Below are 25,949 nucleotides of genomic sequence, written 5' to 3' on the forward strand. Positions count from 1 at the left end.
CTATTCTTACATCATTTATCCCTTCAAAAAATGCTGAAGTTATCCGTGGTGCTTGTGTTTCTAATTATAAAGTGTGGCTAAGTGATCCACCTCACATTGAGCCTAACGCTCAGGTGGTTTGGCTGTTACGGGCCAAGAGATATTAAACGGTGATGTAGGCGGCGTTTCCGGGGGAATACAATATCTTTCTTTGAAGCGGAAAATGGTGCCACCGATTTATAGGGAACCTAACAGTAACGGAAATGACACTGGACCAGGCACAGCAATAATCCCCCCTGTATAGTGAAGGTTCAATAACAAAGACCCTTGGAAGAAAAGAAAAGACCTTTCAGTTTGCACAACAAACATAATAAAAGAGTGATATGACAATATCATTTACAATGTTGCTTTGAGTTTTAGTATAAAATGAAATAAAATCTTGCACAGAATAGTGTCATGTACAATCTCGCTTGAATTTTTAGCTCCAAAGTCTCAAGATGGTCAAAATGAAATGAGCAAAAGGGCACTCACTTGAGATCAGCACAAGCACCAAAAGTTTCTCTACAATCTCTTATCTTTCTTCAGCATGAGATCAGATTATTCTGAATTACGCTTGCCCTGAAATTTGGGATTTAGTGACATTTCAATCTCTTCAAGAGATCGGCCTTTAGTCTCGACTATAAAATAGTACGCAAAGGCTGCTGCCAACAACGAAACAGCATTGAAGCTTCCATAAATTGGTGCAACACCAAATCTCTCAACGAGTTCCAGAAAAAATAAACCCACCAAGAAGTTAAAGACCTGTTCAATAACCATAAACAAGTCCAGATTAATGGAAACATCTTTCACCTAGGGAAACTATTGCTGCTGAGAACAGAGAGGAAAAGGTAAAAATGAAACTGAGAGAGAGTTCGTGCAATCAACTGAATAGATTGCAGCTAATTAGTCTGAAGCACTGAAATGACACATATGATCTTGATACATACCCAATGCACGGAAAAACTAAATCCCATTATCTTCCCCCGTGTCCTGCTGCTGCTTAGCTCTGGTATTATAAGACCAGTTACTGGACCAGCTCCAACAGCAAAGGTGAATATATACCTACACCAGAGTGAAATGTTAAAGAGAGCACAGGGAAATTTAGGTAGTATTTTTTGAGCATTTTTCGTATGGATGCATACAAGATGGTTCCCAGTATTGATAAGTTGTTGCTTATTTCACCGTCCATCGGAAAGCTGATAGCATAGACAATCAGAAACATTGACAAAGCCTGCAAAAGATAGATCCAATGGAAGTGAGTTGACTATCCACTATTTGAAAAACGACCTCAAAGCGTTCTATTTTTATTTTTCCTTTTCTCTATTATTGTGCTAGAAGAAATGGAAACCAGAAACTTGCGTCTTCAGGGAGACTTATTTTTCAGCCACCTTGCCATTTCCCCTATGCATAACAAGCTTGAAGCCTATAACCCTTAGTACACAAGATATCTAACCATACCGAGTGGCAAGATAAATTCCAAGTCCCTTAACTATTACTCCTGAAAACACTTGATATATATATATATATAGGTCTAACGGTGTTACTAAAAGCGGTCGCTTCAGCACTTAAAGCGTAAAGCGAGACGAGGCGACAGGTCAGCCCTTTTGTTCCATGAAGCGAGGCAATCTAAAAATGCTCGCTTCAGCAGAAGCGAGAAGGAGGCGTGAAGCGTCGCTTTTGGAAAAAAAAAAAAAAGAGATTTTTGGAAATTTAAGTGAAATAAGGGTTAATTTTAGGTCTAATTTTAAAACAATTGCAACGGACTTACGCATCTTCTTCGTTGCTCTTCTCCTCCAATTCTAGGATTTCAAGGTAAGTTTTCCCGATTTTTTTTCTCTTCTCTTCTCCTCTGTTAGTTTACTGTTGTTGTTTTTTTTTTTTTTTTTTTGGTTATCTGTTTCTCTATTTTGTTAGATTTTTTTTCTTATGATGGTTATTGGCTATCTAGTTCTAGTATCTATTGATTACTTTTAATTTAAGAATTGAAGATTTACTTAATATGTTATTTCGATTGAGTTTTTGGTTATTTACCTATGCAAATTTAATATTTTTTTATTCTTGTACTAAACTGCGCTTCAGTTGAAAAAAGCGTGCGCTTCGCTTCACACTTCTCGCTTAGGTGAAGTAACCCCTCGTCGCTTTTTTCCGTTTCTCGCTTTCCAAAACACTGGGTCTAAGAGACATAACAATGCAGTAAACAATTTACGTAAAACTTTCACTTTAGGAGAGAAAAACATTTTTCCCTCACCATTCCAGAGTAGCTTCCAACTAGAAGCCTCTGCCTCCCCTGCTTATCCATCAAGTATAAAGCACATAGTGCACCTGCAAGAAGCACATAGTAACAACTAGACATTATCTCAGAATGAAGTGAGCTCAAACAGGTGATGCAAAGTGCATCTCATGTCATTTGACGCATTAATTACCTGCAAAGTTGGTCAGTCCCACATATAAGCTTGCTAAAGCGCTGCTTGAGATTCCAACATCTTTGAAAGTCAAGGACGAAAAGTAGAGAACTCCATTTATACCAGCTAACTGTTGAAGTACAAACAAGGCACCTCCAATGGCAGCAACTGCAGGAAAAGAACAAAGTTGAATCCTAATTTGGAGGATTGACATTTTTATGTGCATGCTCGTGCAACATGCATAACATCATCACTCAGCAGATTATGACACATTTTACACCAAGATGTGCGAGCATCCAGCACGCTGTACAGAAAAGAACTTAAGACAACTGACGAAGATATTGACTGTGGGCCTTCAGCCAATCAAGTAATAGAGTAACCAAAAACTTGTAATGGGGAGATGATAATCTACTTAAATTCCAAAAGTCATCTTTAAAAATGTTCAACTCTAAAAAGTGGAGACAGCTGTAAAATGTTGCTGGCTAACTCACATTATGAGCAATCCTGCAGAGCACCAGATATACACTATAGCAGAAAACTCATAATTCTATCCTGGAATTATGCAGTTTTATTTTTCAGGCATATTTTCATGATATTCCCCTCAAACCCCGACAATAAAACCCCTAAGAAGCTGAGTGACAATCATCAAAGTCTTCCATCCACTTTAATCAAACAAAGAAAGAAACCGGTTTGCAATTGTGGATATTTTAGGCACCTGAATGGATCAAAATTAGGACACAGAAGATAACTTATACATGAAATCTAAGGAACCACCTTAAACCTAATAAAGGATCATGTATTAACAAAAAGATCACCTTCATACAACCTCTAGAGTGTGGTTCCTCCAGGAGTTCCAGCCAACTGCTGTCCAAGTCACCCCCATCATTCTTTATGACAGACTCAAATTCTTTGATAGCTTTATCTACTTCTGATGAACCCCATAAGTTTTTGATGACTCTTTTTGCCTCATCGAGTCTCCCAGCCTACATATATCTCCCATGGCAAAATTAACAGCATACAGAATAACAGGAGTCAATACAAACATGCCATGAATAAAAATTGATACCTTGCATAGCCAGCGAGGGCTCTCAACGGAAAATTGCATACCAAGAGCAAGAATATATCCTGGAACACTTGCAATATAAAGCATTGTCCTCCACCTGCCAATGGTTGCATCAAAGAATCCAACATGAGAAGCATGAATTTCTATGCTTGTTGCATAATATCTTGCCTCCTTCTGGTAAGAAACCATTAAAAGGACAAGAAACTAAGGGATTGATTGGTTCACGGTCTGATCAGACTTGGATTATGTTGAGAATATAATTAAGTAAATAAAAGTGTGCTTTTTCTAATAGCTTAAGCTTTTAGATAAGATAGTCACACACTTCAACATGGTATCAGAGCAGGCAGAGTGTCTGGGATCGACTCTCACCGCCACCCATTATAAAGAAAAATAAAAATAAAAATCCATGTGCTTGGCCCATGAAAAAAGAATAAGACCAACATGTGAGGGGGTGTGTTGATCATATATTTAAGTAAATAAAGTGCGCTCTCTCTAACAGCTTAAGCTTTTAGATGAGATGGTCACACACTTCAACATATTATAATGTAATAATTGTTATGCAGGTGAATAATAGTGTACAATTTATTATGTGGTGAATATAACAATGTACTTTTTAGGCTACAAGTAATAATACATGGATTGCTGCATGGATTTCCTAGTTTAAGGGCATTTTTGTCTTTAGATACTCTAATCGACATAATGCGAAATTGATAATACAAGTATTCATACTCCACATTCTATCCCGTAAAAACTAATACTTAGATTACAGTATAAGTTATGGCACTATTGGTACTTATGTAGAGTTCCCAACAGGAAACCAAATGTTCCATAGTTATGCAGAGATTGTGTTAGTTTTACCGAAACCAAATGCTATAGAGTTTTACGCAACAGCAACAACAACATACCCAGTGTGTTCCCACAAGTGGGCGCTAGGGATGCTGCAGAGTTTTATATCAAAATTAATTTTTCTTATTCCTCAAACCAACTGACCCCTAAAAGTATCAGAATATAGAACATAAAATGAAAGAGGGAGGAGAATCAACTAGTTCATTCCCATACAATCGAGCGGTCCACAGAACATAAACTAGGATGATTAGAAGTTGAAATGTAAAGTAAAATATAGACTTCAAAAACTGAAAGGCATCACATGCATATATAAACTATAAAGAAAGGCCTCCAAGGGTTTAAAAAGTATTAAATATAACATGAAAGCTGGATCTAGTTTCCAGTGAGGATACAAAGTACCATCACAGTTGCAATTTCGGAGCTCTTGCAACAATGCAACATAATAGATTCAAATATCTTCCAACAATGTTCTGTACACTGGTTGCAGCATGGAGTTGGTTATGGAAGGTAGTGGGGTAGAAAAAGATAATTACAAGTACTCACCAGTGGGGATCATTTTCCGAGGGAATTGCCAGACAAAGTGATGCAATAATACCAACGCATGTACCAATTTGGCATAACGACCCCAGGGAGCCCCTATATTTGGTTGGAGCAACCTACAACACAAACACTTACGATTATCCAAGAAATAAAATGTCTCTTCAATATATCTCTGACTCCCTACAGATATCTGAGTGAGCAATACATATGTATTGTCGAGCAAAACAATTTCCCAAATCAAAGGGTCATTCTCAAAAAGCCTTTCCCTCCTTGGTAAAGGATAGCTCATGACGTTCAAGAAGAAGAAGGGCAAAAAATCACTCTCCAAAAAAAGATTTGGTGACAGTGAGCACAAAACTTGAAAACCAAAACTATCATCTCTCTGCTGCAGCGATCTTCCAAGATCTTTTAGCGTCTCTTATGGAAGATGTCTGAAGTTCCAATTGTTTCCTTAAGAAATTTTCGCTTTTCTTCTTCTTTTCCCAAGATAGGCTAAGTGATGACTTATACATAAGCAAATCTTATCCTAGATCAACACAAACACAAGTTTTTCAATCTGGAAAGACAAAAGTAGTCCAAACGGCCAAACTTTCCCCTAGTACAACAATCAGACTTACCTCCCCATGCACCCCAGAAATGAACAGAAAAACCAAATGTTCGCATATGCGAAAGAACTTTAAAAAAAAAAAAAAAAACACCAGAATGAGGTCATAGATAAAGAAATTATAAGAGGCATTACCTCAGAAATATAAATTGGAACTAATACTGTATTAACACCAATACCAAGGCCAACAAGGAATCTTCCCAAGAGCATTTGTTCAATGGACTGAGCTTGTGCACTGTCAATTGAAGGACACCACACAAATTAATGGCAATTACTGAAACACAAGCAAAATATTCTTCTCCTCTTTCCAGTTGTTAGGCTTAAACAAGAAAGTTTAACAATTGAATGAGGGTATAACCCTATTTGCAACTGTTGAAACATCTTAAGAGGATCAAATTCTTAAAAAGCATAACTTCATCTCAATTTACAAGATAAGTTTTTATAAACGATGAGTTACTTTCTCTCAATTCTAAGACCAGCTTATATCAAACTACAATGAAATTTCAACTCTTACCTCAATCACTATAGCAGTAGAAGAGAAAATATAGATTGAGACTAAGGGAGTAACCTTCTTATGTTTTCAAAATCTGAAATGCTTTGTTTATGTACTTCCTAGACCATTACTAATGTAAATATTTCTCTCAAATAGCATATGAATCGATGTCCAAAATAAGCCTAAACATTAGGAAGGTTGATCATACTAGGAACTCATAATTCTTTTGGGATAAGAGGAGCATTTTGCACCTTTCAATTGCAAAAATAAAGATAGCTAATAAATCCAAGCTGCAAACACCAAGATGCATGCATAAATGAATTACCTTACAATTGCCCCAAGAATAAGTGGTACTGTGTCAATTTGAAATGTGCGACGACAACCAATTTTATCAACAAGGGAACCACTGGCTATGCTTCCTATGAATGCACCACCAATAAATATGCTCACCACAAGTCCTTCAAGAAATGAATTTCCCTCAAACCCAAGCTCTTTGGCAATCGATATGATAGGACCATTCATTACTCTACAGTATACAGCAAAAACTGAAAATTAGTCCCAAAAGACTAAAAAACATACAAATTACTTCAGAAGTTTGCAGGCTCCAACAAAACATAATGCAAAAGTTTTTACGACTTAATTCACTATAAGTTGCAATGATCACCAGTCGAAATTTGTTTAGCTAAGATAAACATTTAAGGGTGTGTTTGGTATGGAGTAAAACACTTTCAATTTTCTCATGTTTGGTTGGTCAAAATTTTTGGGAAACATTTTCTATAGGAAAACGACTTCCCTGATGGAAGTAAGGAAAACAAGTTCCATAAGTGGCATTCAACGTTAATTGTCTCCTCCTCACATTCAACGCACCCCACCTCCACCCCCCACCCCATAGCCCTCAATCCCTACCATCCCCCACGCTCCTACGCTCCACCCCACCCCTATTGTATTTGCCTAGATTATATGAAACGTTATTGGATAATATTTTCTGGTTACTTACCATACACCAGGAAAATGTTTTCTTTCCTTCATACCAAACACACCCTAAGCTCCTGTGTGGCATAGATTTTGGGAGCATATTATGAAGATAACAAATCTTTGTTTGGCCATAAAATTTTGGCAGATTTTGAAGAAAAATATTCGAATCCCAAATTCTGGCTCAAACCTGTTTTTGGGCCGAGATCTATGTTTTGGCCTTCTCAAAACTTTTAAAACTACTCCAAACTTTTTATATTTTATATATATATATAAAAAATCCCATCTATTTATGACCCATCTAATTCTATCTACCTTATTTCCACAATTAAAGCAGTCTCTTCTATAAGGTGAACGAGCTAAGCTAGTTACTAGAGTTTTTTTTTTCTTAAACGGATGGATCTTTGTATTGTAATTTGAATTGTAGTAGCTAGTAAGTGTGTTATTAGCAGTAGTTATTAAAATATCTGCATAATTTGGGATTCGCAAGTATGTATGTTTTTATGGTTGGTTAATCTTGATAGTTTTTAGAACTTATAAGTATAAGTAATGTTTCATATTTTCCAAAACAAAAAGTTCAATATGTTTTGAAAAACTATGACCAAACACATTTTCAAAACTTGAAAAGCTTCACCCAAATTTTTCAAAAGAAATTTGGGAATCTATGGCCAAACGCTAGCTAAGAGTCCACATCAGATGCTTTTTCCAGCGATCCTGGAGTGTGTGTATGCAAAAGTAAACATCATTTTTGAACTTCTTCATAAGCAAATCACTTTTTCATGTGCTTAAACTGTTCTTTTAGTACTTTCTCAATAAGGAATAAGAAGTCTTATAATTACCCAATGTGATAACCAAATAAGAAATTGGACATTGAAGCAGTCAACACATGAGGAAAGGCAGGTAACCATCCCAAATCCACTCCATCATCATCAACAGCAACAACCTTTTCTTGTACCAACTCATCTGAAGAAGAAAAAAAAACTGAACTTTTTATTCAACTCAATCTTGAACAAAGAACCCAAATACCAAATAAACACAGAACAGTAAATAAGACCTCCATTCTCAAACTTTACATCTGGGGGTTGCTTTTTACTGCTAGCAGAAACTTTGAACTCTCTGGGAAGGGAAAAAGAAGTTGGATGGTAAAAAGGGTATTGTGTATTTCTTGGTAAAGGGTGATAATAGTGATTTTTTGGGTTGAAATGGGGTGTGAAGGAGCATTGAAGAGGGTGAAGTGCTGGTGCTCGATGCATTGAGATGAAGGTTCTTGATGTTGCATTGTGGCAAAACCATTGAGGTTTGGAATAATCATTGGAAAAATCTCGCCTGCCACTAACCGGTTTGAGGTTTGGAATAATCATTGGAAAAATTGGCGTATAGACTTAACTTCAATCGTATATGACTGAACTTAAGCATATTTAAAAAGACCAAAACATGCCCCATGGATATAGCTGTATATGAGTCCTGACTGAACCTAGGCATATTTGAAAGCATGGGCCACCTTAGGCGCGAAGGGTGGCCAAGTTCACGCCCTTTGTTAGAAAATTATGCGGTGTATACAGGTTAAATGTTAGCTATTGTGAGTAAGTCTGGTTACCGGGCCGGTTAAAACCGGTAAAATCGGCAAATGGAACCAGTAAAAACTGCACCGAAATCGGCCTTGATATATCGGTTTAACGGTTGCAGAAACGGTAGTATACCAGGCCGGTTACGGTTTCAAAAATGATTAATCATTAACCAGTTAACCGGCACCGGCTGGTTAACCGGTAATTTTAAAAAAAAAATCAGGACATTATAGCCGTTATTGGGCTATTGCCCAACACCTTTTGTCAGAAAATTATGCGGCGTTAGGTTAATTGTTAACTATTGTGAGTAAGCCTGGCTACCGAGTCGGTTAAAATAGGTAAAATCGATAACTGGAACCGACCTCGGTATATCGGTTTAACGGTTGCAGAAACCGTAGTATACCGGGCCGGTTATGGTTTAAAAAATGACTAACCATTAATAGGCATCGGCCGGTTGGCCGACTGGTTAACGGGTAATTTAAAAAAATTATTTTTTTAATTTCTGGACATTATAGCCGTTATTGGGTTGTTGCCCAACAGTCCAAATTGATGATATGGCCATTGGCAACGGCCAAAATTGGGATTTTTGGCCCCCCTCCACCCCAACCCCCAAACTTTTATTTTTAACACTTTAACCCCTTTTCCGCTCCTATATAAATCTCTCTCCATTTTATTTTCATCCACATCAATTTTCTCTTCTCAAATCTCAAATTCTCTCAATTATTAGCTACTTTAAAATTACAAGTTCTCTCAAATTCTCAATTATTAGTTATTTTATATTTTGCAATTATACAAAAACAAAATGTTGGTGGAGTTAATGGATTCGCAAGTCTAGCCGCCTTCAATTCAACATTTGTTTTGGCGGAATTTATTTGGCAATTTGGTACCTTCGTTGATATGATCCTAAATGGCACGGATGGCTCAACTATTCAAATTTCTCCAAGGATTTGTGTTGGAAGCGGATTCATGGAGGATGAAGCTTCGAGAGCACTTAAATGGAGTCATTGGAGTACCTTTAAGCTATGGGAGATAGCATGGGAGAAGAAGTCAAGAGTCCAAAGCCCAAGGCTTGCCTCTTAAAGTGGCTACAATTGCAAGCTTGGGTGATTCAAAGCCTGAAGATGGCTATTTGCGCAAAGGGCTATTGGTGCAAGTGGCTAATTTGCGCAAGGAGGGTTATGCTTGCAAGAAGACCATGCATGCAAGGTTGATTTGGGGGCCATCCATGCAAAGAGGGGCGTGTTTGGCCATTGAAGGTCAATCCTTGAATTGAAGACTACACTAAGAAGACTAGCCAAACAAAACCCTTACTTCATTAAGGGTAGCATTGTAATTGCCTATTAGTCTTGTTTACTTAGCTTGTATATATAGCTTGTTTTTCATTTGATTAGGGGAGACTGGGATGATGAATATTTGAGAGATAATCATATTTTGAGTGATAGATTGTTAGGTAGAATTTAGTGTTAGTTTAGTCATATGATGGTGGATTCCATTGTTGGTTGTAGAACCTTTTATTTCCAATGAATTCATGAAGATTGTTAATTTGTGGAATTCAAGTGAACTTCTTGCCTTGATTCATATTGCTTTGGTTCTTTTGGGTGTTTGAATTCAAATTAGAAGGGTTTAGGTTTAATATAACTAGATTTGTCTATAGGGTTCCCCCATTCGGGTCAAGTATCTATCCCTCTATTTCTCATCCATTTTCTTCGTATTCTTTAATTTTTCGCGTTTGAATTGATTTGGCTTCATCCCCAAATCGATTCGTTATCATTCATTCCAACTCTATTTTTAATTTTCGCAATTTATTTTCTTGCAATTTATTTTCTTACGAATTATTTGCTTGAGATTTAATTATGTCTAAGAGAGTTAGAAGAGGCGGTAGTAGTGGGGGGAGGGGAAATATGGAGGAAATATTAGTGCCGGAAACGGAAGCGAATATGTGTTATCAAGTTGACATTAATCAAAATAATCCAGTTTTAGATCATGAGGCATTAAAACACCGATTTAGCCCAACATATAATGAAGTTGTTGATGATGATGACATTGATGACGAAACACAATCACAGGAAAATCTGATAGGAGATGCACAACAAGCACAACAATCACAAACACAATAAAAATCAACAAAAATTCGTACGCCAACCTCTAAAGATTGGAAACTTATGACTAGAGATAGGGAGAAAGAAATAGTCACATGTAATATATGTCGAAAAACATTTCAATTCAAGTGTAGGAACAATAAGGATGGGGGGACGGCTTCACTAAGGACTCATTTATTAGGTCAACATAAGGATGTTTAGGTAGAGGGAACGGGTTCCATAGGGGGTACTCAACGAACAATAGACCCACATACCGGAAAAAGGAATTTTTTTTTTGTTACAACAAAAAGAAAGACTGTGTAGAGATAGCTAAAATGGTGGCTTATGATTGTTTACCATTTTCCTTTCCTTCGGGGCCAGATTTTGTTACTTATATTCAATGTAGTTATAATTCAATGTTTGAGGGTATCCCTAGAAGTACTTGTAGAGCGGATATTATTGTTTTATATAAAAATATAGATTTTATTTGCGCCATGTACGTAATTCTTTAAATTATAATGTTTCCCTTACCGCTGATATTGGTCTTAGTGTTAATAAATTAGAATTTTTTGCTATTACATGTCATTGAATAGATGATAATTGGGTCATGCAAAAAAGATTTATCGCTTATTTATATGATGAAGGGAAGGGTCGTCATGACGATAAATTTTTAATGAACGGAATAACAACTATTATGAATTTTTTTCAAATTTACAAAAAAAAAAAAAACACTGTGTATTGCTTTAGATAATGCTGCTAACAACACAAGCGCGGTTGACCTTATAAAAAAGGAATTAAAACCTCCACTAGTATTTTTCATGTAAGATGTAGTTATCACATTTGAAACTTAATTGTCAAAGATGGTCTTTCCTTATTTGATGATCCTATTCAAAAGATTAGAGATGAGGTTGCTTTTCTTTTTTGTAATTCAAGTAAGGCTAAATGAGAGATTTTAATAATCAATGTGAGAGTCTTGGTCTTAGAGCTAGGAAAATTCAAGTTGAAGTTGATACTAGGTGGAACTACACTTATATTATGTTGCAACAAGCATATGAATATAGGGTTGACAAAATACTCACAATTGGGAAGATGTTTTGGAATGTAAAGAACTTTTAGAACATTTTTATAATGCTACTTTTGCCTTTTCTAGACAATTTTATCCTGCGGTTACCGAAATTTTGGCATACTTGGCCGAAATAGCTAGAGTTTTATTTGAGTATAAGGCAAAACCGGGTTATCAAGCAACTATTCATTCTATGAGGGAAAAATTTAAGAAGTATTATTTTCCCATACCAACTTTATCCATATTGGCTTCTATCTTAAAACTCTTATACCATTCAGTTGGTTAGACAAATTTATGAATATTTAGAAATTACCACCGAGCAACCATCTTTATTTGAGGCCCAGAGAACCATAGAAATTGAGCTTCAAAAAGTTTTTGAATATTATTCTAAGTTGGAAGAAAGCGTTACTCCCGTTGCTCCACCACCTAGTACTTCTACTTCTCAAAATAAAGGAAAAGGCATGTCGAGTTTAGGTATTTTTCGGAGAATGTCTTCTCCTACTACTCAAACTACTGCAAACTTTGATGAACTTCACTTTTATTTATCGCAGCCATTGGTGAAAATGATTGTGCCCGAAGTGGACGTCTTAGGATTGTGGAAGAAATTTAAGGTGAATTATCCCCTACTTGCAAGAATGGCTCGGGATATCCTTAATGTTCAAATATCAACCGTGGCCTCGGAAAGTGTTTAGCCAAGGAAGACAGCAAATTGGAGACTATAGATACTTATCCGGATTTAGCTTGCAAGTACTAGTTTGCATTCACGATTGGATTCGATCGGAGCGGCGCAACAAAGGCTAGAGGCGAGGCAAGGCGAAGAGGAAGAGATATAACTTTTAATAGCAAGTGAAGGGGACCAATTTGAAGACATGGAAGATAGCCCAATTGATGAATATAATATAGATGAAATTAGCGAAATGGTGCTTACAATGTAATTTTATTCTTGTACTACTTAGTTGCAACTCATGTATTATTTGCAAGTTAAAAAAATTACTAACTTGCAAATAAATGTTATCCATTAATGAATAAAAATTATGGCTCATTTAGTTTTCTTCTATTTACTTGTGTTGACAAGAGAGGGTTGCTCAGATGGTAAGCGTCCTCCACTTTCAACTCGAAGGTTGCGAGTTTGAGTCACCAAGGGAGCAAGGAGGGAGCTCTTGGGGGGAGGGGTTAAAAAAAAAAAAGCTATTTACTTGTGTTCATTTCTTACTTATATTAAGTTAAGAAAATACCTACAATATACTTAGAATATACTTATAATATACATCTACTTAAATTAAAAAATAGAAAGTTATAATTATATATATTTATAAATATACAATCTTGAATTTTATAATACTCATAAGTTGTTAGTAAATATATAAACTTAAGTAATACAATATATATATATATATATATATATATATATATATATATATATATATATATATATATTTTCTTTGTTTTTTTTTCTTTTTTTTCTTTGTTTTATTTTCTTGTTATATATATATATATATATATATATATATATATAAACTAATAAACTATAGTGTTAATTTATGTGTAAAATACGTAATTAAGCAAAAAAAAAATTAACAAAATGATTTTTGGGCTAACCGGTTACCGGTTTGGTAGAAGGATACAGGAAACGGACCGGTTAGAGACAAACCGACCGGCTAACCGATACCGGTTAACCGGTAACCGTCAGCCTGAAATGGTTTGAAAACTGATAACCGACCTGTTTGCTAATCGGAATCGTCACGGGTCCCGGGTCAACCGGTTGACAGGTTTATTGTGAGTATATATTTAATTTTGCACACCCTTTATCAAATTCTTGGCTTCCCAAACTGTTTAAAAGGACCAAAACATGCCTCATGAATATTACGAGATCATTTCTTTACGCTGATTTTTTGTTAATTCAATTTGACTTTTGTTATCCTGCAAGAATTGTTACTGACTTGAGCATTATAGTATATTCAAATTCGTTGATGCAAAGTTAATTTATATTTTTGGGTGCGTAAGTTATGTTATATATATCATTAGCATTTGTTGAGACCTTTTCTGGATGTAATATTCAATCAATTAATTTCATTAGATATAATGATGTAATAAGTTGTTGGACATTTCTAGACTTTAACTAAGTAGTTGATACACCAAAAGAAAACTCAAAATTAGGAAGATCACAATTAGATTTTAATGACAAACAAAAGTTACAAACAAATCCATGTTTTATTCTAAATTTTAATATACAGATTTTAAGCGATCTTTTCGTAGATGTTTGCCCCCGATTCAATTGGGGGTTCGAATCAAAGGGGAATAACAGTACATCGGCAAAATTTAAGTTATTAGGATAATAGAAGAGGAATTCTATCAAAAGAAATAATTATCGAACTCAAAATATCTTTTAAAGCTCATCAAATATAGGTTTGATTTGAGAGCCCGTAAAAAGTTTGATTATTTCTTCTCCTCACATGTAGTCCTACTAGTTATGTGAAAAATGAAAAGTATAAATCAAGCGTTATATTAATTGATATGGTTTTTATGTGAATATTAAATTTCCTCAAATTCCTATCAAATATTATACAAATTAATTCTAACGTTTACACGGAGACTACATCTCCTAAACTCCAATCAAACGACCTCTAATTGTTTTTGCTTATACTAATAAATTTAAGTGCCCTCAGTACATATAACTTGCAATTTCCCCATTTCCCATCAGGTTCCATCATTTAGAAGTGCTAGCAATAATTTCTTAATAAACAGCCTAGATGTGTGAAATGTGAAGTATAGGCTTGAAGTACTTTTTTTTTTTTTTTGCGCGGATTGCCCTTCATTTGGGGTGGTCTTTAAGTTTTGCCCTTCAAATTGGTGGTCTTTAAGGTTTGCCCTTCGCTATGGATGAAAAAAATTGAATTATTGTTATTTTCCAGTTATTTCAATGACAAAAAAAATCAATTATTTTTTTCTTTTTCCCGCCACCACCACGGCCGCCTCTTCTTCTCATATCTGTCCACCATGAAACCACCACAAAAAATAAAACTCTGACGGGAGAGGGAAACATGTACTTTATATGTTATTTGTTGAAAGACAATGGTGTAAGGAAGACGGTTGGAGCTGTAAAAACTAGCTGAAGTGGTGTAGAATGGTGGCGAGGCTAATGGTGATGGAGCGAAAAAAGGTATTTTGTGGATGGTGAAGGTGATAATGAGGAAAAGGGACTGTGTAGTGGTTCTGGGAAAATTCAGGTTGTAGAATGGTGGAGAGGCTTTCTGAATTAAGATTTGAACTTTGAATTGAAAATCCATCTTTCGTAGAACAGATTGCCGAAATTACATGTTTAGCCTAACGCACGGGTGCTCGTGTTTCCAATTATAAAGGGTGGCTAAGTGATCCAGCTCACATTGAGCCTAACGCACGGGTGGTTTGGCTGTTACGGGCCAAGAGATATTAAACGGTGATGTAGGCGGGGTTTCCGGGGGGAATACAATATCTTTCTTTGAAGCGGAAAATGGTGCCACCTATTTATAGGAACCTAACAGTAACGGAAATGACACTGGACCAGGCACAGCAATAATCCCCCCTGTATGGTGAAGGTTCAATAACAAAGAACCTAGGAAGAAAAGAAAAGACCTTTCAGTTTGCACAACAAACATAATAAAAGAGTGATATTACAATATCTTTTACAATGTTGCTTTGAGTTTTAGTATAAAATCTCCCACAGAATAGTGTCATGCACAATGTCGCTTGAATTTTTAGCTCCACAGACCAATCAAAGTGTCAACATGGTCAAAATGAAATGAGCAAAAGGGCACTCACTTGAGATCAGCACAAGCACCAAAAGTTTCTCTACAATCTCTTATCTTTCTTCAGCATGAGATCAGATTATTCTGAATTACGCTTGCCCTGAAATTTGGGATTTAGTGACATTTCAATCTCTTCAAGAGATCGGCCTTTAGTCTCAACTATAAAAAAGCAAGCAAAGGCTGCTGCCAACAACGAAACAGCACTGAAGCTTCCATAAATTGGTGCAACACCAAATTTCTCAACGAGTTCCAGAAAAAATAAACCCACCAAGAAGTTAAAGACCTGTTCAATCACCATAAACAAGTCCAGATTAAAGGAAACATCTTTCACCTAGGGAAACTATTGCTGCTGAGAACAGAGAGGAAAAGGTAAAAATGAAACTGAGAGAGAGTTCGTGCAATCAACTGAATAGATTGCAGCTAATTAGTCTGAAGCACTGAAATGACACATATGATCTTGATACATACCCAATGCACGGAAAAACTAAATCCCATTATCTTCCCCCGTGTCCTGCTGCTGCTTAGCTCTGGTATTATAAGACCAGTTACTGGACCAGCTCCAACAGCAAAGGTGAATATATACCTACACCAGAGTGAAATGTTAAAGAGAGACCACAGGGAAATTTAGGTAGTATTTTTTGAGCATTTTTCGTATGGATGCATACAAGATGGTACCCAGTATTGATAAGTTGTTGCTTATTTCACCGTCCATCGGAAAGCTGATAGCATAGACAATCAGAAACATTGACAAAGCCTGCAAAAGATAGATCCAATGGAAGTGAGTTGACTATCCACTATTTGAAAAATGACCTCAAAGCGTTCTATTTTTATTTTTCCTTTTCTCTATTATTGTGCTAGAAGAAATGGAAACCAGAAACTTGCGTCTTCAGGGAGACTTATTTTTCAGCCACCTTGCCATTTCCCCCATGCATAACAAGCTTGAAGCCTATAACCCTTAGTACACAAGATATCTAACCATACCGAGTGGCAAGATAAATTCCAAGTCCCATAAATATTACTCCTGAAAACACTTGATATATATATATATATATATATATATATATATATAGGTCTAACGGTGTTACTAAAAGAGGTCGCTTCAGCGCTTAAAGCGTTAAGCGAGACGAGGCGACAGGTCAGCCCTTTTGTTCCATGAAGCGAGGCAATCTAAAAATGCTCGCTTCAGCAGAAGCGAGAAGGAGGCGTGAAGCGTCGCTTTTGGAAAGAAAAAAAAAACGAGATTTTTGGAGATTTAAGTGAAATAAAGGTTAATTTTAGGTCTAATTTTAAAACAATTGCAACGGACTTACGCACCTTCTTCGTTGCTCTTCTTCTCCTCCAATTCTAGGATTTCAAGGTAAGTTCTCTTGTCTTCCTCTTCTCTTTCCTGATTTTTTTCTCTTCTACTCTTCTCCTCTGTTAGTTTACTGAAGTTTTTTTTTTTTTTTTTGGTTATCTGTTTCTCTATTTTGTTAGCTTTTTTTTTTTTCTTATGAGGATTATTGACTATCTAGTTCTAGTATCTATTTGATTATTTTTAATTTAAGAATTGAAGATTTACTTAATATGTTATTTCGATTGAGTTCTTGGTTATTTACCTATGCAAATTTAATATTTTTTATTTTTGTACTTAATTGCGCTTCAGTCGAAAAAAGTGTGCGCTTCGCTTCACACTTCTCGCTTCGGTGAAGTGACCCCTCGTCGCTTTTTTCCGTTTCTCGCTTTCCAAAACACTGGGTCTAAGAGACATAACAATGCACTAAACAATTTACGTTAAACTTTCACTTTAGGAGAGAAAAACATTTTTCCCTCACCATTCCAGCGTAGCTTCCAACTAGAAGCCTCTGCCTCCCCTGCTTATCCATCAAGTATAAAGCACATAGTGTACCTGCAAGAAGCACATAGTAACAACTAAACAGTACCTCGGAATGAAGTGAGCTCAAACAGGTGGTGCAAAGTGCATCTCATGTCATTTTGACCCATTACTTACCTGCAAAGTTGGTCAGTCCCACATATAAGCTTGCTAAAGCGCTGCTTGAGATTCCAACATCTTTGAAAGTCAAGGACGAAAAGTAGAGAACTCCATTTATACCAGCTAACTGTTGAAGTACAAACAAGGCACCTCCAACGGTAGCAACTGCAGGAAAAGAACAATGTTGAAGCCTAATTTGGAGGATTGACATTTTTATGTGCATGCTCGTGCAACATGCATAACATCATCACTCAGCAGATTGTGACACATTGTACACCAAGATGTGCGAGCATCCAGCACGCTGTACAGAAAAGAACTTAAGAGTTAAGACAACTGAGGAAGATATTAACTATGGGACTTCAGCCAATCAAGTAATAGAGTAACCAAAAGGTTGTAGTGTGGAGATGATAATCTGCTTAAATTCCAAAAGTCATCTTTAAAAATGTTACTCTAAAAAGTGGAGACAGCTGTTAGATGTTGCCGGCTAACTCACATTATGAGCAATCCCGCAGAGAACCAGATATACACTATAGCAGAAAACTCATAATTCTATCCTGGAACTATGCAGTTTTATTACTCAGGCATATTTTCATGATATTCCCCTCAAACCCCAACAATACAACCCCTAAGAAGCTGAGTGACAATCATCAAAGTAAATTCCATCCACTTTAATCAAACAAAAAAGAAACTGGTTTGCAATTATGGAGATTTTAGGCACCTGAATGGATCAAAATTAGCACACAGAAGATAACTTATATATGAAATCTAAGGAACCACCTTAAACCTAATAAAGGATCATGTATTAACAAAAAGACCACCTTCATACAACCTCTAGAGTGTGGTTCCTCTAGGAGTTCCAGCCAACTGCTGTCCAAGTCACTCCCATCATTCTCTATGACAGTCTCAAATCCTTTGATAGCTTTATCTACTTCTGATGAACCCCATAAGTTTTTGATGACTTTTTTTGCCTCATCGAGTCTTCCAGCCTACATATATCTCCCACAACAAAATTAGCAGCATACATAATAACAGGAGTTAATACAAACATGCCATGAATAAAAATCAATACCTTGCATAGCCAGCGAGGGCTCTCAACGGAAAATTGCATACCAAGAGCAAGAATAAATCCTGGAACACTTGCAATATAAAGCATTGTCCTCCACCTGCCAATGGTTGCATCAAAGAATCCAACATGAGAAGCATGAATTTCTATGCTTGTTGCATAATATCTTGCCTACTTCTGGTAAGAAACCATTAAAAGGACAAGAAACTAAGGGATTGATTGGTTCACGGTCTGATCATGCTTGGATTATGTTGAGAATATAATTAAGTAAATAAAGTGTGCTCTCTCTAACAGCCTAAGCTTTTAGATGAGATGGTCACACACTTCAACATGGTATTAGAGCAGGCAGAGTGTCTGGGATCGAATCTCACCGCCACCCGTTATAAAGAAAAATTCCACGTGCTTGGCCCATGAAAAAAGAATTAGACCCACACGTGAGGGGGTGTGTTGATCATATAATTAAGTAAATAAAGTGTGCTCTCTCTAACAGCTAAAGCTTTTAGATGAGATGGTCACACACTTCAACATATTATAATGTAATAATTGTTATGCAGGTGAATAATAGTGTAAAATATATTATGTGGTGAATATATCAATGTACTTTTTACACTACAAGTAATAATACATGGATTGTTGCATGGATTTCCTAGTTTAAAGGCATTTTTGTCTTTAGATACTCTAATCAACATATGGCGAAATTGATAATACAAGTATTCATACTCCACATTCTATCCCGTAAAAAATAATACTTAGATTCCAGCATAAGTTATGGAAATATTGGTACTTATGTAGAGTTCCCTACAGGAAACCAAATGTTCCATAATTATGCAGAGATTGTGTTAGTTTTACATAGTTTTACCGGAAACCAAATGCTATAGAGTTTTACACAACAACAACATACCCAGTGTGTTCCCACAAGTGGGCACTGGGGATGCTATAGAGTTTTATATCAAAATTAATTTTTCTTATTCCTCAAACCAAATGACCCCTAAAAGTATCAGAATGTAGAACATAAAATGAAAGAGGGAGGAGAATCAACTAGTTCATTCCCATACAACCGAGCGGTCCACAGAACATAAACTAGGATGATTAGAAGTTGAAATGTAAAGTAACATATAGACTTCAAAAACTGACAGGTATCAAATGCATATATAAAGAAAGGCCTCCAAGGGTCAAATTATGTTTAAAAAGTCTTAAATTTAACATGAAAGCTGGATCTAGTTTCCAGTGAGGATACAAAGTACCATCACACTTGCAATTTTGGAGCTCTCGCAACAATGCAACATAATAGACTCAAATATCTTCCAACAATGTTCTGTACACTGGTTGCAGCATGGAGTTGATTATGGAAGGTAGTGGGGTAGAAAAAGATAATTAGAAGTACTCACCAGTGGGGATCATTTTCCGAGGGAATTGCCAAACAAAGTGATGCAATAATACCAACGCATGTACCAATTTGGCATAACGACCCCAGGAAGCCCCTATATTTCGTTGGAGCAACCTACAACACAAAATGTCTCTTCAATATATCTCTGACTCTCTACAGATATCTGAGTGATCAGTACATATGTATTCTCAAGCAAAACAATATCCCACAAGCAATTTCCCAAATCAAAGGATCATTCTCAAAAAGTCTTTCCCTCCTTGGTAAAGGATAGCTCGTGACGTTCAAGCAGAAGAAGGGCAAACAATGGCAAAAAATCACTCTCCAAAAAGAGATTTGGTGACAGTGAGCACAAAACTTGAAAACCAAAACTATCATCTCTCTGCTGCAGCGATCTTCCAAGATCTTTTAGCGTCTCTTATGGAAGATGTCTGAAGGTCCAATTGTTTCTTAAGAAATTTTCGCTTTTGTTCTTCTTTTCCCAAAATAGGCTAAGTGATGACTTATACATAAGCAAATCTCATCCTAGATCAACACAAGCACAAGTGTTTCAATCTGGAAAGACAAAAGTAGCCCAAACGGCCAAACTTTCCCCTAGTACAACAATCAGACTTGCCTCCCCATGCACCCCAGAAATGAACAGAAAAACCAAATGTTAGCATATGCCGATATGCGAAAGAAGAACTTTTTAACAAAAATTCCAGAATGAGGTCATAGATAAAGAAATTATAAGAGCATTACCTCAGCAATATAAATTGGAACTAATACTGTATTAACACCAATACCAAGGCCAACAAGGAATCTTCCCAAGAGCATTTGTTCAATGGACTGAGCTTGTGCACTGTCAATTGAAGGACACCACACAAATTAATGGCAAAATATTCTTCTCCTCTTTCCAGTTGTTAGGCTTAAACAAGAAAGTTTAACAATTGAATGAGGGTATAACCCTATTTGCAACTGTTGAAACATCTTAAAGAGGATCAAATTCTTGAAAAACATAACTTCATCTCAATTTACAAGATAAGTTTTTATAAACGATGAGTTACTTTCTCTCAATTCTAAGACCAGCTTATATCAAACTACAATGAAATTTCAACTCTTACCTCAATCACTATAGCAGTAGAAGAGAAAATATAGATTGAGACTAAGGGAGTAACCTTCTTAAGTTTTCAAAATCTGAAATGCTTTGTTTATGTACTTCCTAGACCATTACTAATGTAAATATTTCTCTCAAATAGCATATGAATCGATGTCCAAAATAAGCCTAAACATTAGGAGGGTTGATCATACTAGGAACTCATAATTCTTTTGGGGTAAGAGGAGCATTTTGCACCTTTCAATTGCAAAAATAAAGATAGCTAATAAATCCAAGCTGCAAACACCAAGATGCATGCATAAATGAATTACCTTACAATTGCCCCAAGAATAAGTGGTACTGTGTCAATTTGAAATGTACGACGACAACCAATTTTATCAACAAGGGAACCACTGGCTATGCTTCCTATGAATGCACCACCAATAAATATGCTCACCACAAGTCCTTCAAGAAATGAATTTCCCTCAAACCCAAGCTCTTTGGCAATCGATACGATAGGACCATTCATTACTCTACAGTATACAGCAAAAACTGAAAACTAGTCCCAAAAGACTAAAAAACATACAAATTACTTCAGAAGTTTGCAGGCTCCAACAAAACATAATGCAAAAGTTTTTACGACTTAATTCACTATAAGTTGCAATGATCAACAGTCGAAATTTGTTTAGCTAAGATAAACATTTAAGGGTGTGCTTGGTATGGAAGAAAACATTATCCGGAAAACGTTTTCCGTTTTCTCATGTTTGGTTGGTCAAAATTTTTGGAAAACATTTTCTCTAGGAAAGCAAGTTCCTTACAATGAGGAAAATGACTTCCCTAATGAAAGTAGGGAAAACAAGTTCCATAAGTGGCATTCCACATTAATTGTCTCCTCCCCACCCCACCCCCACCCCATAGCCCCCAATCCGCATCATCGCCCACGCTCCTACCCTCCACCCCACCCCACCCCATGGTATTTGCTTAGATTGTATGAAATGCTTTTGAATAATATTTTCTGCTTACTTACCAAACACAGAAAACAAGTAAAAACCAACTTATTTTCTAGGAAAATGTTTTCTTTCCTTCATACCAAACACACCCTAGGAGTCCACAACAGATGCCATTTTCAGCGATCATGGAGTGTGTGTATGCAAATGTAAACATCATTTTTGAACTTCTTCATAAGAAAATCACTTTTTCATGTGCTAAAGTGTTCCTTTTAGTACTTTCTCAATAAGGAATAAGAAGTATTATAATTACCCAATGTGATAACCAAATAAGAAATTGGACATTGAAGCAGTCAACACATGAGGAAAGGCAGGTAACCACCCCAAATCCACTCCATCATCATCACCAATAACTTTTTCTTGTAACAACTCATCTGCAAAAAACTGAACTTTTTATTCAACTCAATCTTGAAAAAAAAAAGAAAAAAAAAAGAAACCCAAATATCATATAAACACATAACAGTAAATAAGACCTCCATTCTCAAACTTTATATCTTGGGGTTGCTTTTTACTGCTAGCAGAAACTTTGAACTCTCTGGAAAAGGAAAAATAAGTTGAATGAGAACAAGAGTGTTGTGTATTTCTTTGTAGAGGGTTATAATGGTAATTTTTTGGATTGAAATGGGGTTTGAAGGAGCATTGAAGTGGGTTTACTGCTAGTGCTCGCTGCATTTGATGAAGTTTCTTGTTGTTGAATTTTGTGGCAAAACTACTGAGTTGAATTAATCATTGAAAAAGATCTCCGGGTTTGGAGGTGCGCTGGACCCGGCCTTTCCAGAACCCGATAACAATCCGGGTCAAGGCATGCCTGAATTTCATTAGATGAACTAGACGGGTTATGCTCGTGCCAACACTTTAGATTATAGTGCATTTATATATATATATATATAAAGTATATATTATGTTCAAAACACGATTAATATAACATTATAGTCTGTGCACCGTATCTAAAATTTTATTATATTAATGTTTGCTGTGAACACAAAATCGGCAAATTTATTAATATTTTTTAAAAGAGAAGACTTGTTTAAAAGGAAACTATTTTCTTCTCTTTGAGATAAAACAATATCAATATTTAAGCATCAGTTGATACTTTCAATTTTAATTCAATTAATTTAAAGGTGTAAAATACTTATTATTTTTTTATCAAATTTTGATTTGGACAATTCTAATTCAAATTATTAAATTAATTTTACATGTTTAAAACGAAACAAAGAAATTAATTTTTTATTTAAACGAAGAATTACTATTTTTTAATTTTTAGTAAATATTCTCGGTTTAGCTCATTTTACTTGTCATGTTGTCTTTTGTATGGTTTTTTAAGAAAACGTCGATTAGAATTATAATTTGACTAATTTACCTTATTGATTATTTGATCTGCATTTGATTTTTTTTTTACGACATTAATTTCTTTTCACATTTATTAGAGTAATAATAAGTATAAAAAATTAATTAAATTCTATCTTATTTTAAAATATAAATATTTTAAAGTATATTTATTTTAGTAAACATAACAAATAAATGACACGGCGGAATAGCAAATACAACAGTTTAATATCTAGATTAGATCTCAGGCTAATATAAAAAAATAAAGAAAATTGTATGGTTTGACTACTTAACCTTTTGAAGAAAAACAATTTCATGGATTGACACGCACGTGGTAATGAATTCATCATTATTGACTTAATGAAATACATTGGAAATTACATGAATATTATTTAATTTTTTAATAGGGGCTTCACTTTTTTTTTTTTGGACATTATTAATTTGCACTATTTTTTATGTTCAAAACACGATTAATATAACAATATAGTTTGTACTCCGTATCTAAAACTTTATTATATTAGTGTTTACTACGAATACAAAGTCTGCACTTTCTTTTTTACATTATTTTTTTTAATATGGGGTTCACATTTTTTTTTTATATTACTTAATTTTGTTAATATGGGGTCCATTTTTTTTTACCGTGAGTTTGGAGATGGCGGGATCCATTTTTTTTTATATTGCTTAATGTCGTTTAGTATGGGGTCCACCCTTTATGGGGTGCACTTTTTTTTTTGGACATTATTAGTTTGTACTATTTTTATGCATATAATATATATACATATACTATGTTCAAAACACGATTACTATAACATTATAGTTTGTGCTCCGTATTTAAAACTTTATTATATTAGTGTTTGCTACGAATATAAAGTCTGCACTTTTTTTTTTTAAACATTATATTTTTTTTAATATGGGGTTGACTTTTTTTTTATATATTGCTTGGTGTTGTTTAGTATGGGTCCCACCCTTTTGGACATTATTAGTTTGCACTATTTTTATGCATATAATATATATATATACTATGTTCAAAACACGATTAATATAACATTATAGTTCGTGCTCCGTATCTAAAACTTTATTATATTAGAGTTTACTATCAATACAAAATCTGCACTTTTTTTTTGACATTGTTTGTTTTTTTAATATGGGATTCACCTTTTTTTTTTTTTTTTTTTTTTATATTGCTTGATTTTGTCAATATGGGATATTATGTTCAAAACACGATTAATATAACATTTTAGTTTGTGCGCCGTATCTAAAACTTTATTATATTAGTGTTTGCTACAAATACAAAGTCTGCACTCTTTGTTTTGACATTGTTTGTTTTTTTAATATGGGATTCACTTTTTTTTTTTATATTGCTTGATTTTGTTAATATGGAGTCCACCTTTTTTTTTCCCGTGAGTTTGGAGATGGTGGGTTCCACTTTATTTACTTCTTTTTTAAAATAAATAAATATTGGTTGATGTTTTTTTTTTATTTTTTAATATTGGTTGGTGTTTAATATGGGAACCACACTTTTTTCTTAAATGCTTAATTGGCTGGTGTTTTTTTGAATTTTTTAATATTGGTTGGTGTTTAATATGGGGACCACACTTTTTTTTTTAAAAGTATTTTAAGTATGTTGGTGTAAAATAATTTCATTTGCTCCCACTAATGGGTTGATACGCATGTGACAATAAATCCATCATTATTGATTTAATTTTTTAATTTTCTAAGCATTTTTGTATTTTAAGTATGTTGTTGTACAATAATTTCATTTGCTCCCTCTAATGGGTTGATACGCATGTGGCAATGAATCCATCATTATTGATTTAATTGTTTGATTTTCTACGCATTTTTTTTTAACATTGTTTGTTTTTTAATATGGGATTCACTTTTTTTTTAATATTGCTTGATTTTGTTAGTATGAGATCCACTTTTTTTTCTCCGTGAGTTTGGATGTGGTGGGTTCTATTTTTTTTTTTTATTACTTGTTGGTGTTTAATATAGGGCCCACAATTTTTTTAAAAAAAATATTAGTAGTTGTTTGAAATATGTGGGCCGCATTTTTTTTTTAAATATTAGTAGTTGTTTAAAATATGTGGGCCCACTTTTTTAAAAAAAAATATTAGTAGTTGTTTAAAATATGTGGGCCCACAAAATTTTTTTGGGGCTAAAAAACGGACGATGAAAAAGTGCTAACGGACGACCAAAATGTGCCCACACTCACCTTTCTATATAGTAGTAAATTGCACGAATTGCTCTTCAAATGGACTGCTCTTTAATTTTTGTCTTTCAAAATTAAATTTATGCCCGGTGAGTGTAAGTTTTTAAGGCGTAGAGCATAATTTGTGAAATATCATGACGTGATAATATAAACTTATGTTACACAAAAAAGTTATGCATTGGGGGGCAAAAATTAAAGAACGGCACAAAATAGGATTTTTTTTGCAAATGACCCATTTTATTATTTTTCATAAGGGCAGCCACTACAAATTAACTCTAATATATTATGTATGTGCGCGCGTGTAAAACTTTTAGCTTGCCAAAATCTAATTTAGGCACTCGTGTAAGAAATTTGTAGTTGCATAAAGTTAGCGTATAGAGTTGAACCTTAGGCGTATATGACTGAACTTAGGCCTATTTAAAAAGACCAAAACATGCCTCATGGATATAGGCGTATATGACTGAACTTCGACATATTTAAAAGC

General features: G+C 35.0%; 2 protein-coding genes across 2 annotated transcripts; both read right to left on the reverse strand.

Moving 5' to 3' along the window:
• Positions 1-312: 312 nt before the first annotated feature.
• LOC132616482 (probable plastidic glucose transporter 1) lies at positions 313-8,382 on the reverse strand. The gene is made up of 12 exons (XM_060330902.1): positions 7,993-8,382; positions 7,778-7,901; positions 6,292-6,492; positions 5,609-5,708; positions 4,873-4,985; positions 3,487-3,580; positions 3,247-3,403; positions 2,442-2,588; positions 2,267-2,340; positions 1,161-1,249; positions 966-1,080; positions 313-780 (listed from the first exon to the last, which is right to left on the reverse strand). The coding sequence occupies exons 1-12, from the start codon at positions 8,297-8,299 to the stop codon at positions 577-579; spliced, it is 1,725 nt and encodes a 574-aa protein (XP_060186885.1). The 5' UTR covers positions 8,300-8,382; the 3' UTR covers positions 313-576.
• A 6,862-nt stretch (positions 8,383-15,244) lies between these two features.
• On the reverse strand, positions 15,245-22,758 carry LOC132616484 (probable plastidic glucose transporter 1). The gene is made up of 12 exons (XM_060330903.1): positions 22,404-22,758; positions 22,184-22,304; positions 21,256-21,456; positions 20,590-20,689; positions 19,853-19,965; positions 18,471-18,564; positions 18,231-18,387; positions 17,420-17,566; positions 17,244-17,317; positions 16,095-16,183; positions 15,898-16,012; positions 15,245-15,712 (listed from the first exon to the last, which is right to left on the reverse strand). Exons 1-12 carry the CDS (start codon positions 22,600-22,602, stop codon positions 15,509-15,511), a joined length of 1,614 nt encoding a protein of 537 aa, XP_060186886.1. The 5' UTR covers positions 22,603-22,758; the 3' UTR covers positions 15,245-15,508.
• Positions 22,759-25,949: the final 3,191 nt, after the last annotated feature.

This window comes from Lycium barbarum, chromosome 11, assembly GCF_019175385.1.
Source record: "Lycium barbarum isolate Lr01 chromosome 11, ASM1917538v2, whole genome shotgun sequence".
Classification (NCBI taxonomy): domain Eukaryota; kingdom Viridiplantae; phylum Streptophyta; class Magnoliopsida; order Solanales; family Solanaceae; genus Lycium; species Lycium barbarum.

Coding starts and splice junctions, on each gene's coding strand:
- LOC132616482 (XM_060330902.1), bottom strand. CDS start 8,299: ATGATTATTCCAAACCTCAAACCGGTTAGTGGCAGGCGAGATTTTTCC. Junction 4,986..5,608: donor TTCCAATTTATATTTCTGAG/GTAATGCCTCTT, acceptor TTTGTGTTGTAG/GTTGCTCCAACCAAATATAG. Junction 1,250..2,266: donor TTGGAAGCTACTCTGGAATG/GTGAGGGAAAAA, acceptor TATCTTTTGCAG/GCTTTGTCAATGTTTCTGAT.
- LOC132616484 (XM_060330903.1), bottom strand. CDS start 22,602: ATGCAGCGAGCACTAGCAGTAAACCCACTTCAATGCTCCTTCAAACCC. Junction 22,305..22,403: donor TATAAAGTTTGAGAATGGAG/GTCTTATTTACT, acceptor AGTTTTTTGCAG/ATGAGTTGTTACAAGAAAAA. Junction 19,966..20,589: donor TTCCAATTTATATTGCTGAG/GTAATGCTCTTA, acceptor TTTGTGTTGTAG/GTTGCTCCAACGAAATATAG.